Here is a 15,962-nt window from a genome sequence, read left to right on the forward strand (position 1 = left end):
GAGGTTATCATTTCTCTTGCAGATTAGAAAATCTTTGGGGAGAACCTGTCAGCCGAACTGGAGCAAAATGGCAAGTTATATTTCACCATTCCACTTTTCGAATCTCCTGGAACGCTTACTTTATTTGGGAAGTTCTTGGAAACCTATCTATTTCACTACGAAGTCTTCTCTCCTGGAAACACTTACATGTGAGAACTGGAAACTGTACTCCAAATCTAAGTCAGAAACAGATATTAGCTTACAGGCAGAGCTTTGTTCTTTGGAAAGTTTTCTGGCGGGCTTTGCTCATCATATACTTTTGGGGAAGAAAGACACAGTGGAATGGTTTGAAAAAACTGATATTGCAGCCAAGAGAAATTATCCTTCTCTTGTTTTAAGGTTATCTATCCTGGTTTGTCTAGTTTGTATCAATTCTAGAAACCGGTTTGGTCATCTTTATGAAATACTCGTTGAAGATGAGATATCTTCTTTGCTCCCAGTGGAATTTCGTAAGATCCTTAAGCTTGCAAAACCGTCGAAAAATCCCTTGTTTGAGAAAGTATCGAAGGAGGTTGATTATAATCTGTTATCTAGATTTTTCGCGGAGGTGCTTAAGATCATTGAAAATCCTATGGTGATTCTGTATTCTGGTAAAAAACGTCCAGCCTTTTTCTGTCCCGATGCCATATTCATAGACATGGAGTTGATTACGTGTAGAGAAGATATATTGAATATGACAATCTAAATGCTAAATGGCTGAATCCCTTCTCTATTCATTTCATTCTATTCATTTCATTCTGTATAAATAAGATCATTGTACAGCCTATAACAGGCAACAAAATATAGAACTAATGCTATATATTATTTGGCTAACTATTCTAAGTAATATATACAATTACATGCAAAGAAGAATAATCCTAATTTGAGCCACAATATATCTGCAAAGAATCCTGAATTAACTGCCAGTGATATCCCCCCTCAAATTGATGTTGGATGATTGTGAAGCATCAATTTGTCAACCAAGAACTGATGACGTTTTCTTGAAAGAGCCTTCGTGAAAACATCAGCTGTTTGAAGAGAAGTATTGATATGAGGAAGTGAAATAACACGACTATCATATGCATCACGAATAGAATGACAATCCACTTCAATGTGTTTTGTACGTTCATGAAATACTGTATTTGCGACAATTTGGATGGCACCGGTATTATCTGCATGAAGTTGAGTAGGCTCGGCTTGAGAGAAGCCAAGTTCACCCAAGAGACCACGAAGCCAAATAATTTCTGAGCATGCAGAGGACATAGCACGATACTCAGACTCAGTTGAAGATTTAGATATTCGTTGCTGCTTTTTGCTCTTCCATGATACAAGAGAGTCACCAAGAAACATACACCAGCCGGTAATAGAACGTCGAGTATCTGAACAACCAGCCCAGTCTGCATCACTATATGCATCTAAACGAATGGAAGTACCCACAGGAAAGAAGAGACCTTTATCAGAAGTGCCTTGCAAATAGCGAATAATGCGACGAACAGCAGCTAGATGGATGTGTGTAGGTGCTTGCATAAATTGACTAACTTGTTGAACAACAAATGAAATATCTGGCCTTGTAATCGTCAAATAATTGAGGCTTCCCACCAATCTACGATACAAAGAAGGATCAGAAAGAAAATCACCATCATCCCGACGATATTTGACATTTACCTCTAAAGGAGTGTCAACTGAGCGACCATCTTGTAGTCCAGCCAAAGAAATAAGATCTCGAGTATATTTATGTTGGTATAAAAAAAGACCAGTGTCTGTCGACTGAACTTCAAGACCCAAAAAATATTGCAAAGGACCTAAATCCTTCATATGAAAGGACTGACAAAGATGCTCTTTAAGTTTGGAAATCAAAGTAGAGTCTGTACCCGTAATAACGATATCATCAACATAAATCAAGAGTAAAACAATGCCATTTAAAGTTTTGCAAAGGAACAGAGAAGAATCATACTGACTCTGATACCATGACAATCTAAATGCTAAATGGCTGAATCCCTTCTCTATTCATTTCATTCTGTATAAATAAGATCATTGTACAGCCTATAACAGGCAACAAAATATAGAGCTAATGCTATATACTATTTGGCTAACTATTCTAAGTAATATATACAATTACATGCAAAGAAGAATAATCCTAATTTGAACCACAATATATCTGCAAAGAATCCTGAATTAACTGCCAGTGATAGAATATACTCTCTCTCAAGAGAACAGAATGTTTGAAGCAAGGTGCCAAAATTGAATCAGAGGCCCAACCGTTCATGGAGAATGGGGGTTACGAGACCATTTGGCGTGAAATAGACGATTTCACTGTTAATCATCTTGCACTGGAGGTTTCTTAAATGTTAAATTTGCGTCTTTTTATTTCGATTTACATTATTATCAAAAGAGCGCCTCTGATGGTTCAGTTTCTTCCGTGTAGTTTAATATGGAGCTACTTATTCGTGTTCTCAATGCTGGAATTGCCATGTTGAATCTGAATTCATCTTCTAGCGCAGAAGATCATAGGTTTGTTACTGAAGCAGATATCATGCTTAGTGAAGTAAAGCGCAACTTGACTGCTTTAAGGGTTTCTGGAACAAGGTCAGTTTTGATTCACGCTGGGTGTGTGTTTGCAAGCGTTTAACATGATTTTTTTTGCCTGGGAAACTTCTAATCTTTTCATGTTTATGTTATGTTTCAGCCAGGAGAATATCCAGCTCATCCTGGATAGATTTGATAAACTTCATGAAAGGTCGCAAGCAATGGATACAAGATTAAGAAACCAGTCGGATTCCTTTTTCTCAATGCTTAAGACTCCAAACACTTCTCAGGTCAGTTTGATGTCAATGATGAAATATAGCGAATTGAAGGAAAGATTAAGAATGGAAAAAGACATGAAGGAGAAAGGCAAAAGGAATTAATATAGTGTTTAGTCTTTCGTCACATTCTGGTCAATCCACACTTGCTTACTTTTGTATGTCTATATTGCACATCAGCAGAGTCCAGCATATCAGTTGTATTTAAACAGAAAAGTTGGTACTTTGATTACAGGACAGGGTTCGTTTTAGGTGGTGCATTTACTTTTTTTTTGTAATATAAAGAAAATCTATGGTCAATAAAAATGTTTCTATTTTTCTTGGATTATATGCAGAAGTAGGCCTCGTCTGGACCCTCACTTTCATTTCTAGGCCACTTTTTTTTATTTCTTGTAAAACTAGGCAAGTTAAACGGATTCCATCCATTTTAACCATCTTGGTCAATTTATCGCGTTGACTTGTCAATATCTCGCCAAAATATCATATAGGGATATCTCATGGATATGGTAAGATTACCGAAATAACCTTTTTGTACGTGCGTCACTGCTTTAGTGATTCTCGTCCATTTCTTCCTTTTCTCTCTAGTTCTCTCTGGTTCTTCTAAATCAAATTTTTTCTTCTGCTAAAATCAAGAGATAACTTAGGGGTTTTTTTCCACCTACAATGGTGTTTTCACAATAGGGAAATTCTTATACGGAATTCGTCTTCCTATCAATTTCAGTCTCCTCGTATCTTTCTTCTTCCTTGGATTAACTGGGTATGTAAATCAGTCAAAACCCCCTTTCTTCAAATTTGTCAAATTTCATGAATTGATTGTGATTTCAGCAAAACCCGTTATTCAATTTTGTTAATTTCATGACCAGGGTATTTGGGAACCAGCTGTTGTTCTTAATGGGGCTTGGATATACAAATCCAACATATGTTGCTGCTGTTCAGCCTGCAATCCCTGTGTTTACTTGTAATGTAGACTACAAGTTTCTCGTTGTAATTTCTTGTAATGTAGACTACAAGTTTATCTTACCAGAGAAATTTCACATCAAAAGCAAATTTGGAACCAAAAAGATGTCGGCTGCCGTACAGGAAAGAACTTGAGCTACCACCATTGATTTGAGCGATGAATGGTGACTGATTAGTGAATGTATGTGTATTTGAGAAGGTACACGAGAATGGGTTTATCTCCAATTCGATTGCAGGTTAAAGGGGAGCTCATACAACAGCAAAATATCCATCTCTGAGTTCCCAGTTTCACACACACAAAGGTGTTCGACAGAAAGCCTGAACGACAGTTCAGGTCTTGAAGTAGTCAGTTCACGTCTCTTCTCTTTGCCACTGCTCTAGCCATGGGTTAGTTGGCTTGCATCTCCACCAGCATATACCACCTGCAGTTCCACAATATTACCAGCATCCACCTGCATACACCACCACCAGTCGCAACTTCATCCACAGTTCACAAACTTCATCTGCAGTTCAGGTCCCCCTACAACCATCAGTATACCAATAGCAGTACTAATTTTTCCTTTTATTCTCTTCCCTGTACTGTGTGTTTAATAGGTTTCATAGGTGGTATATCCTAAGATTGATCGATTGTTCTCCACATCCTTATTGATAGTTCCATAGTATATGATTGTTATTTACCTCATTGCATGTAGCAGATATTACACATTCATTGCAACAACCTGCAGGAAAGAAGGTCAGGCCTTTTTATGAATGCAATTTTTCTTAATTGAGTTTAGGGATACAAATTATTGGAATATTCAGCCACTGAGGTGACAGAGGTGGTTAGTTAGCATTTGCAAGACGAAATCGTACATGATTATGTAATCTAGCTAGTGACCCCTGACTAGGAAAACTAAAACTTATCTAGCTAGAATATACAGTTACTAGATGGAATCTGTCGTTCTATATTGTTTGGGTTCTTTAGTAACATATATATGACTGAATTTCCTAATTAGTTGGAGGGTGGAGGAGTTGCAAGTGGAGGACTTCGCGAATTAATACCATGTATAGCAAGACTTAAGTTGCTGTGGGGGTGGATGGTATCTTTATGGAGGTATATACTTGAAACCATTATACTTTACGTTTTCAAATTTGGTTTATTTTGGTATCTCTATGTTTATTTCCCTTTGCATGTTAATGTCTGGTTAGTTAAGTCATAACTTCTAATATAAATTGCCATTGGAGGTAACATGAGCCGCAGAAAAGAATACATGATTTTCTTTGTTTCCTTTAAACATGCATCTCACTGTTCTTCCTTGATTTACTTCATGTTCTTGTAGACTGTAGAGGGTTTCTTGATCCGTCTTTCTTCTTTGCACCATTGTAGCTAATATGTTTTTCCTTGATTTACTTCATGTTCTTGAAGACTAAAGAGGGTTTCTTGTTCCGTCTTTCTTCTTTGCTTCATTGTAGCTGATATGCTATTTTTTTTTACCGATTAGGTGCATGACGATCCCCAAAGTGCACTTGTTGATGGTCCAACGCAGTGGATGATTTTCGTTTGGTCAAATTCTTTTAGGAAAAATCTAGTTCTCGGTACTTCAGTTCTTATATCTATTAAGTTAAGATATTCTTACCAACGATGGCTACGCTTTCTTTTATAGCCATTACGTAACTTGGATGAGCTATTACAGGAGCTGGTGGCGATTGCTGTAAGACTTTTTCCATATTTAAAATGATAAAATAGTCCTTCAATTTGGCAAAAATTGGCACCCTTCTTTTGAGTAATTACTGGTCATCATTAAGGATTTTAAAAACGTGCATGGTTTCTTATCCGCTTCTTCTCTTTTTGTCATTCAGAGAGTTAGCAAAGGAAAACAACAATTCAAAATAGATCTCACACTATTTCGTGAAGATTAGTCTTCAATTCACGGGAAAAGGTAAAGCAAGAAAAGCGATGTAGCCACCATTTAGTGATAATGTTTTTCCGCAGTTTAAACTTATCTATGCATCAACAGAAGGAAATATTGATAACTGTAATTTCTGTCTATTATAGCAGTTTCGACCCCATATAAGTAATTCATTTACACGACCTTTCCAGTTTTGCGTTTGCTGAAGACCTTATAAAGTTTTAATGTCAAAGTCTGTTTTTTCTATTGGACCGACTGTCACTCAGTTTTTATGTGGCTAGATCTCCTACACGTGTACTCTATACGGGACATCTTAGCCGTTCTCTTTATTATGCAATCTGTGTCGTTGATGAAGATTTGAAGGACTAAAACGTCTTTTTAGCTAAGAAGATATGGACAGCTGGAAGATAACTGCAGCTAACTTTCCATCCATCATTTTTGGTCAAAACTTGCCTAGTCTAGCAATAAATAAAAAAAGTGGCCTAGATTTGAAAAGCACCAAAAAAACAGGCCTATTTTTGTAAAAAGCCCATTTTTCTTCTTGCCAAAAAAACTGGATTTAGCCACAGTTATTTCTTGCAGACTTCGTTGATCGGTTTCGTGGTACATGTTGGCGAAACCACTGTACTACCGAGTATAAAAAGCTGGTTGACTGTTTGGAGCGCACAACATTCTGCAAGCTCTTAACCGAAATCTCCTTTAAGATCATCTCACATTTCTAATTTCAGTACTACTTACCAATCAGGAGGGGATATCCCAGAGGCTCTTTGCTTAAGTGAGTTTATAGGAATAATATTGGGACTCTTTTATAGAAGTAAATATTTGACTACACAGCCGGAATAGGCAACTAACTTGCTGAAACTAGAAAACAAGTAAAACTGTGAGTAATATGTGCTTATGGAATTGGCAAAATTATAGATTTGCCAATTTTGCTTCAATGATGCTATACACACACACCAGGGTTTACCCAGCGTGTTATCCCGTGAGGGGATCGGGCGGACGAGAGGAATGCCTCTCTGCATTTGGATATGTAACTAAAGACTGAAATAAGCCCCATGTGATGTGAGTGATGGGATGTATCCCGGGATTAATTCCCGGTAAACCTAGAATTATCGATTTCGCTTCCACTATGGGATCATCAAATTACAAAAATGTAGGGACAAGGGTTGACTAATCCTGACTCTAGCCCCTCCTAAAATCTAGTCAATTGCATAAGAGCCCTTTATTTTCTCCTATTTTTTAATGCTTAAACCTTTTCCATTGGTGTTACGTGTGTTTCCTAGGTGGAACCACAAACAAGACATCGTATTCCATCGTTGTGATTTTTCTTCTAATTAAATGTAAATTTTATTTTTAATAATTTTAAGATTTTGTTAGAATTAAAAATGGTTATTTAATATATTGGAATTAATTTTAGTTAAGCAAAAGATTATTAAGATAGTTTGACATTGTCAAGGTGAATGTCTAAAACTTGACATTCACCCGACAATGTCTAACATAATTAAGCCATGTCATCTTCGCATTGATTTAAAAAATTGGTGTTGGAGAAGAATTTTAAGAAAAATGAATATGTATCTCATGTGGACTTAAACATTTATCGTCACATACATTCCATCCGAGAAACTTTATATACTGGTAACATCCACCAAAGTTCCTTTTTTTTTGTAAAATTTATTTTAGCAACTCTAATTTTTTTTTTCTGGCTCCTCCACTGCAAAAATAGATGAATAAATGGGTATTTTTATTGGTTTGTTCATTGTAGATTACCCCAAGATGCGCGTTTCTTTTTAGTCCGCGCAAATAAAGTTGGTCTTTCGACAGACGAAGCTTGCTATCCCAATACTTATCTTTATATATTCTATCCAAACATACTCATTCATTATATTTTGTTTTTACCTTTGTAATTATTAACTTTTTAACTTTTATTAAATCGTCAGTTGGACTCAACTTCTATTAATTTATATTAATAAAATCATTAGTGGATCTCTAGAAAACCAAATTTGATTATTTTGGTCCAATTGTCCGTGGGTGGGGTATAAGGTGGGGGCCACTTTTTTTCTCTCTCACACAATGGTGGTTGCGGGATTCACTCCCAATACACCAAGCATTATTGATTGTTCACTCACTTTTGTCCACCCAATGACTCTGTAAAAATTTTGATTAACCCATTATCGTTGGAATTACCATTAAATATCATATTATTAACACAAAATTGGTTAAACAGAACAAAATCAACAATTCCTGGGTGAAAATGACATTTAGATTTTGATACTGTTTAAATGGACAAAAATTTAAAAATAGCCAGGATGTAAACAGTTTCATCCTACCCATTTTCAAATACTTTTTCTTATTTTTAATTTACATCAGGATGCATCCAGTTTCATCCTTGCTATTTTTTAAGTTTAAGTCAGGATGAATTCAGTTTCATCCTTGCTATTTTTTTGGTGTCCATTTCACCCATACAAATTTTTACTCGTCCATTTGAACCATTTTTAAATATATTTGGACAAATGACCCATTTTCCGTATTATTAAGGCGCTTTGGGGTTGCATAACATTTAAATTACTAAGTGTGGATGTGGGGGATTTAAACTGAAGCAAAAACTCAAAAAATATTGTTCTCTTGTACCTAACCTAAATCTAATTCAAAAACAAAAATACAAAAGGAGCCTTATAATCCCTCTTTTCTTACTCCTTTCCTTTGCCCCTTTTTTCCATTTTTTTCTCGATTTTTAAAATTACTTTTCGGCGATTTTCTGAAAAGCAAGTGAGCAAAAGTAACGATCGAAATCAACTGAATCATCGTCAAATGAAAATGTTGAACCTGAAAATCAAGAAATGATAAAAATGAAGGAGTCGAAACATGAGTTAATACTCCAGAAATGACTACCATTAACTAACAATCCACAATTTATTTCTTCTTTTAATTAGCGGTCCGCGAGTTATAATCCCAGAGGTGTCACCATCCTTCCACAAAAAACCCATCAAAACAAAAGTAACACAAAAACTCCATCAAAACAAAATTAACATAAAAACCCCAAATTTAAATGTTGGTTTCACCAAATTTTATGATGAAACCAAAATAAAATTTGATGAAACCAACATTTAAATTTGGGGTTTTTGTATCAATTTTTAAAAATTTGGGGTTTTTGTATCAATTTTGTTTACGATGGAGTTTTAATGGATCCCAACATTTGAGTGGGGTTTTTGTACCACAAGTTTGGTCACCTTGGGTTTTTATGACTAGTTTTGTTTAATTAGTTAAAACTGTGAGATTGGATCAAGTTAACCTTCCTAGTTTCAGGCTTGGAAGTTTTATTGAGGCCTACGGATTTCTTCTCCCAACTTTTACAAATAACTATAGGGTGTCTAAATAGCGAAAAAGACCAATCTAGCCTTAAATTAATCATATTACCAACTCATATAAACACAAATTCATTACCATTTTCATTAAAAAATCTAAAACTTAAAAATATAAAACAATTTTTTTTTTAATTCTCATCTAATCTTTCCAAATTCCAAAAACGCTAATCATTTTTTTTTATCTTCATGTCCAACAATCTCTGATCCAACCAAGAAAAGGTAAATCTCCATCAATACCTTATATTATTAGCATATATTCATTGATTTACATGTTTAAAACCTCAATTTTGAAAATCAAAATCTCTGATTTACCCAGATTCTGGGTTTTGTTCTTCGTTCCATGAACAACATGCAGAGGAATCAGTATATAGGATGATTAGCATCGACCAATTATGGGTAGATGTCAAAATATATAAAGATATCACCAGAATCGACTGATTATGGGTAGATGATTAGCATAAACCGATTATGCATGAAAATTTATTTTGAACTTTGTGCTCCTACAAGCGGTTTTTATGTACATGTTTAATGTACCAATCATGAAAATTGTTTCTTCAGATTCCCATATCACAATTGATTTTTATATTTATGTCTTATCTACAGATTCTCAGGGTTTCATTTTGCTGTGTATTTTTCTTGTTATAATCGGGTTACATATGTTGTCCTGCAGACCGTTGTTGATTATTTTTTTTTTGTAGATATGGAGCTCAGTTACTTAGACTTTTATGCTCAATATCTCCAACAAGAGAATGTTGACAGGAAACCATAGGTTATGGTACCCAGAAGCGTGTACAAGTTTGCCTACGACGGGGAGACGCATTTGGAGCAGGCACTGGCACTTGCTGAAAAGCTTGCATTATAAGAGATCGTTGAGCTCATCATGTTTTCCAGGAGAATGAGGGATGAAATTGCAGCACGGAAGGCACATAATAGATATATATGAATAGTCTGTTTGCAGATATGGCTGAAGTTGCAGCAGAAGCTGCTGGTGGTGATGCTGATGTTGCTGCTGCTCCTGATGCTGGTGCTCCATGATGTTGATGATATCTTTTAGATATTTTAAGTTTAAGTTTTTAAGACTTCTATTGGTTTAAGTTATAATTTATAAGTTTTTAATTGTTTTTTGGATGATTACGGTTTATTTCTTCTGTTAGAGCACTGCTCGTTCGAACTCGCAAGCGTTGCTATCTCAAGCTTGTTTATTAAGTTTAGTTGATCAAAAATATATGTTTGATTTCTAGTCTACTTATAGCCATGTCCCGGATTAGAATAGAAGCGTGTAGTTAAGCATTAGACTTCACGGCATTCACCAATTGAAGAAGAAGAAGAAGATCTACTGGAGAGTTTGGAGGAACTTCATCAACAAAAGGTATGTGGAGACTAAAACTTATCTATCACTCATAAGTCTATTATATTCTATCTTCTAAAGATACTAAGTCGTATAGCTATGTAGACTTTACATTATACACATTTGAAATTTTGAGTCGAATTTATCTCGTTTATGTATATATTTCTCGAAATATGTATTAGAAGCTTTTTAGCTTTAGATAAAGTTCATCATCTACTTGACGAGTTTAGTTGTAGACAATTTATTTGTTGGAAACTAAATATTAAATCAAGATGATCATGTGTAAATTACATTGAGCATCTTACATGATTTGTGTGAGACAATCATTTGATGTTAACTTGAGAAGTTTCGTATTGATCGATTAATCACTTGAAAATTACTTGAAGCTAGTGGTATGTGTAAGATTACCATTCTTGTCTTCTACAGATGTTTCAACGATTAAATGAGAGTTTTATAACTACTACCAATGTCTGGAAATAACACAGTATGTGTACCTAGTATGCGAACAATGAAGTTCTAGTTCAGATTCGGAACTCTTGTTTGCGAACTGTGTCTGCAAACGGGTTTACCTGTAAAAGGTCCGGAACTGTGGTTTGCCAATAATTTTTGCGAATGGCTAGTACTAGGCCAGATACGAAACTGTGGTTTGCGAACAACATTTGCGAACGGCTAGACTAGGCCAATTCCGGAACTGTGGTTCGTGTACTTAATTTGCGAACACAATGGTTAGGTTCTTCAATCGGTAAGCATGACATCCATACTCATGAACTCAGGTTCGTTTGCGAACTAAAGTCCCAGGAAGTTTAATGAAATAAGGTATGCGAACTTGTTTTGCAAACCGTGGCATTATGTTCATGAATTGGTTTTTGTATAAGCACTTTGTACAACTACAAACAAAACCGAATATGTTTCAATTTGTTCATGGATCTATGAGATAGTGAAAAAATTGAATAACTCTCTTGTAACACATTTAGGTTCATTTGATTATCTATCATGATTGATTGATCATCATATTTGATCTAGAATTGTTAGATGAATATGGCTAAATGTGGTTAACTTCGGTTAACTATTATTGAGCCAACTGGTTATACACGTTTAGGTACGGTTCATCCATATCTAAATATAAATATATTTCATTTGTGTGTATCAATCTAATACCATTTAATGGTGGAGATTGATTATTTTCTAAGCAGACTTAGCTTAAATCTTAAATCCGGAGTTCATCTAACGATGAATATCATTGCTTTGTTACTAAGCTATCTTAGCGTTGATTGTAAGCAAGCCTGATTTGAAAGACTATATAAGGGAGAACTCTAGCATCTGGGAAAATTAATCTCGACACTCTCTTGTGTCCTAGTTCCAAAATAGAATCGATCTCCATTAACCTAGGGTTTTCCAAAACCATTATTAGTTTAAAGACTTGAAGATTTTATTTAGAGAAGTTAGAGAATCTTTACTTGCAAAAGGATTTGACTTAAGAACTTTACTTGAAGCGTAGACTCCATGCCTTTAGGATGCCTCCGGGTAAGTCTATGATTGATCATATATATTAATGAGTTTAATAAGATCTGCTATGATTTATCTAATGTCAGTGTCACTATCTATGATACGGATAAATCCATGATATTATTATGTTCTTTGCCTCCATCGTATGATTCTTTCGTTGACTATTTGCTGAGTGGGAAAACCGACGAAGAAAACGAAGATGAAGATAAGTTGGTTTTCGATGATGTGGTCTCTGCTTTACAAGCTAAGGCGTTAAGGAAGCAAGAGTTCAGCGATGAAGCACAATTCGAGGGCTTGTTTGTTGATAGAGGAAAGAATGGTAATAAGATATCGAAGTCAAAGAATCGTTCCAAAAAGTGCGACATTGAAGTGTTACTATTGTCGTAAAACAGGTCATATTAGGTCTGATTGTCTCAATCTTAAGGCAAGGTATGAGAAACGCGAGAAATCAGATTCGAAGAATACTGTTGCTTCGGTTGCTGAAGGAAGTGAAGTTTCAGAAAACCAAATATTTCGATGAGGAAGTGTTAACCGTTACATCAAAGAGTTATCTCAATGATGGTTGGATGCTTGATTCCGGTGCTTCGTATCATACATGTCCTTCAAAGGATTGTTTCACTACTTACAGAGAGGTGAATGGTGGTATTGTTATGATGGGTAATGAAAATGCGGGGGTACAACAACCTCACCCAATACTTCGGTTAGCAATCTGTATGGACTAACTCTAATATACTTTTAAGAGAATCAACTAAACAGTCAGACTCAATCTTAATAAAAAGTATATCAAGAAGTTAATACCTCTATCTCTTGATTTGATCTATACTCAAGAAAATAGAAATCTGCGAGTCTTTATCAAATACTAGAGAGATAACTTGGATGGTACCAAAGACCAATATCCAAGTGTCAATCAATTTAAATCAACAACCAAAGGTTGGATATTCTAATTGATTGATCTTAACACACAACCTGTGATATTTCAATTATATAACAAAATATAATGCCGAATAGAAATAACACAGACACCAGAAATTTTGTTAACGAGGAAATCGCAAATGCAGAAAAACCTAGGGACCTAGTCCAGATTGAAAACCACACTGTATTAAGCCGCTACAGATACTAGACTACTACAAACTAACTTCGGTCTGGACTGTAGTTGAACCCTAATCAATATTACACTAATTCAAGGTACAATTGCACTCCTTACGTCTCTGATCCCAGCAGGATACTACGCACTTGATTCCCTTAGCTGATCTCACCCACAACCAAGAGTTGCTACGACCCAAAGTCAAAGACTTTAATAAACAAATCTGTATCACGACAGAAAAGTCTATGATAGGTAAATCTGTCTCCCACAGATAGACCTAATAGTTTTTGTTCCGTCTTTTGATAAATCAAGGTGAACAAGAACTAATTGATAATACGGACTTATATTCCCGAAGAACAACCTAGTATTATCAATCACCTCACAACAATCTTAATCGTATGGCAGCGAAACAAGATGTTTCGGATTCACAAACGATGAGACGAAGATGTTTGTGATTTCTTTTTATCTTTCCCTATCGGAGATAAATCTCAAGTAAATTATTGAACTCGTACGATAGAAAATGGCAAGATCAGAACGCTCAACTACAAGATAAGTAGTTTCGTCTGGCTTCACAATCTCACTGAAGTCTTTCAGTCGTTAACCTACAGGGTCTCGAGAAGAAACCTAAGGTTAAAGGAGAATCGACTCTAGCAAAATAACTAGTATCAAACATGAGGTGTGGGGATTAGTTTTTCCAGTTGCTAGATGTATCATTTATATAGTTTTCAAACCAGGGTTTGCAATCTAAGTTACCTTGGCAACAAAGCATTCAATATTCACCGTTAGATGAAAAAACCTGATTTCACCAGGCTAATATCTTTCAACCGATAGATCAAAACTTAGCTTGTCATACACAAATGAAATTTGTTTCATTTAGGTATGAGTAACTGTACCTAAACGTGTACACTTGGTTGGTTCATAAATAGTTAACCGAGGTTAGCCATATGAGTACTTTCATATCAACCATATTCATCTTTCTCATAACTAGTTCAAATGACTCATAAGAACTAGTTGATAGAGTTGTTCAATTGCTTCGGTCTTTATACATAGACACAATTGAAACAAAATCGGATTGATGCACTTGAATCAACTCATGAACAATATAGCCACGGTTTGCAAAGATTGCATTCCTTATTGATTTATTGTTTTAAGTTCATGAACTTCCGATTTGAGAAATAACTAGCTTGGGTACGCGTACCTTAGCTACCGGATTTGAGTTTGGAAACTCAACAGAAATTTTCGGTTGAAAAATTCCGTGAGTACGGGTACGGGTACGCGTACCTAAGGTGACTGGTTTTCCAGTTTGTAAACTACAAACTCCAGCAGAAATTTTCGGTTGGAAAACTTCAGCCAGTACGCGTACGGGTACGCATACCCAACCTGTCTCCTTTACCAATGTCACATACACAAGTGCACACAATTGGTTTCCGGCACATGGATTTATACACTAATGTGTAAACACACTATATATGCTTATATCCATAGTTGGTTACATAATCTCAACTCTACATTTCAATCATTGAAACATTCTTCTATAATGTTATAACAATCGTTATTCACGACTGTCGTCATCAAAGCTATTTTCAAGATTGAAACATCATCATGACTTTTATCACGGATAAAGATGAAAAGTGGTTAAAGCAAAAGCTTACCAACACGTATTTCGAGAAAACATAGGTGAGTAAACTCAGCTCGAAATAGCAAATATGTATGTATGAAAACTATCATACTTATACGACTTTGTCTCAAGAGTATGAGATAGAGAGATAGAATTTTGAGTGATAGATGAGTTCAAGTCTCCACATACCTTTTATTCTGATGAAGTTCCACTAGTTCCTTGAGTAGTTCTTCGTCTTCGTAAGATAATCGCCATGGAGTCTGGAGCTCAACTACACTAAACTGTCCTAAACCGAGACTTAGCTATAAGTAGTCTAGAAATCAAAACATATAGTTTTGACAACTAAATTTGACAAATATGCTTGAGATAGGAACGAAAGCGAGTTCGGCCGAGCAGTGCTCTAACAGGTAATTCTAATGCCTGGAAAAAAGTTGGAGTTGGTACGGTACATGTTCGTTCGCATGGTGTTATCACAACACTTTCAGAGGTTAGACATGTTCCAGATTTGAGGAAGAGTTTGATTTCGTTAGGAGTACTTGAGTCTCTTGAATACAAGTATGTTGTTGAATATGGATTCTTGAAGGTATTCTACAATGGTAGTTTAAAGATGACTAGCGAAATACATGGTAATTTATATTTTCTACAAGGAGATATAATTTGTGGTGGAGATATGGTTTCTCAATCAATTGATGAGAAACAGGTGGAGTCAACACGTTTATGGCATATGTGACTTGGGAATATGAGTGAGAAAGGCATGTCCATGTTGAGTAGTAAAGGCTTTCTTGGAGGTGAAAAGACTTGCAAGCTTGATTTATGTGGGCATTGTATCTTCAGAAATCAGTGTAGGAGCAGTTTTGGTACCGCTGTATACCACACGCAGGGTATATATGTTATATTACATCCATTCGGATGTTTGTGGTCCCTCTCGTACAATTTCTAAGGAAGGCGCTAGGTGGTTTGTGACCTTTATCGATGACTTTTCAAGGAGAGTTTTGCTTTACACCATGAAGCATAAGAATGAAGTCACCAAGGTGTTTAAGAAGTGAAAGACCATGGTAGAGAAACAACTTGGTCGTGCGGTTAAGAAGATACGTTCCGATAATGGCAGTGAATACATCGAAGACCCATTGAAGGAGTTTTGTGAGGAACAAGGTATCGTTAGGCACTTCACAGTCAAAGGTACACCACATCAAAATGGAGTAGCGGAGAGAATGAATCGAACGTTACTTGAGAGAGCACGGTGCATGTTGTCAAACGCAAGTTGAGACAAGATTTGGAGGGATGAAGCAGTCAATACGGCGTGTTATTTAGTGAATCGATCACCATCAACATCTATTAAGTGTAAGCCACCTATGGAGGTATGGACTGGAAATCCTGTG

At 35.8% G+C, this 15,962-nt stretch overlaps 1 protein-coding gene across 1 annotated transcript; it reads right to left on the reverse strand.

Annotated features, from left to right (window-relative positions):
* Positions 1–957: 957 nt before the first annotated feature.
* Positions 958–1,833, reverse strand: LOC113277182 (uncharacterized mitochondrial protein AtMg00810-like). The gene has a single exon (XM_026526341.1). It carries the CDS (start codon positions 1,831–1,833, stop codon positions 958–960), a length of 876 nt encoding a protein of 291 aa, XP_026382126.1.
* Between the last annotated feature and the right edge of the window lie 14,129 nt (positions 1,834–15,962).

The sequence above is a fragment of the Papaver somniferum genome, chromosome 5, assembly GCF_003573695.1.
Source record: "Papaver somniferum cultivar HN1 chromosome 5, ASM357369v1, whole genome shotgun sequence".
NCBI lineage: Eukaryota > Viridiplantae > Streptophyta > Magnoliopsida > Ranunculales > Papaveraceae > Papaver > Papaver somniferum.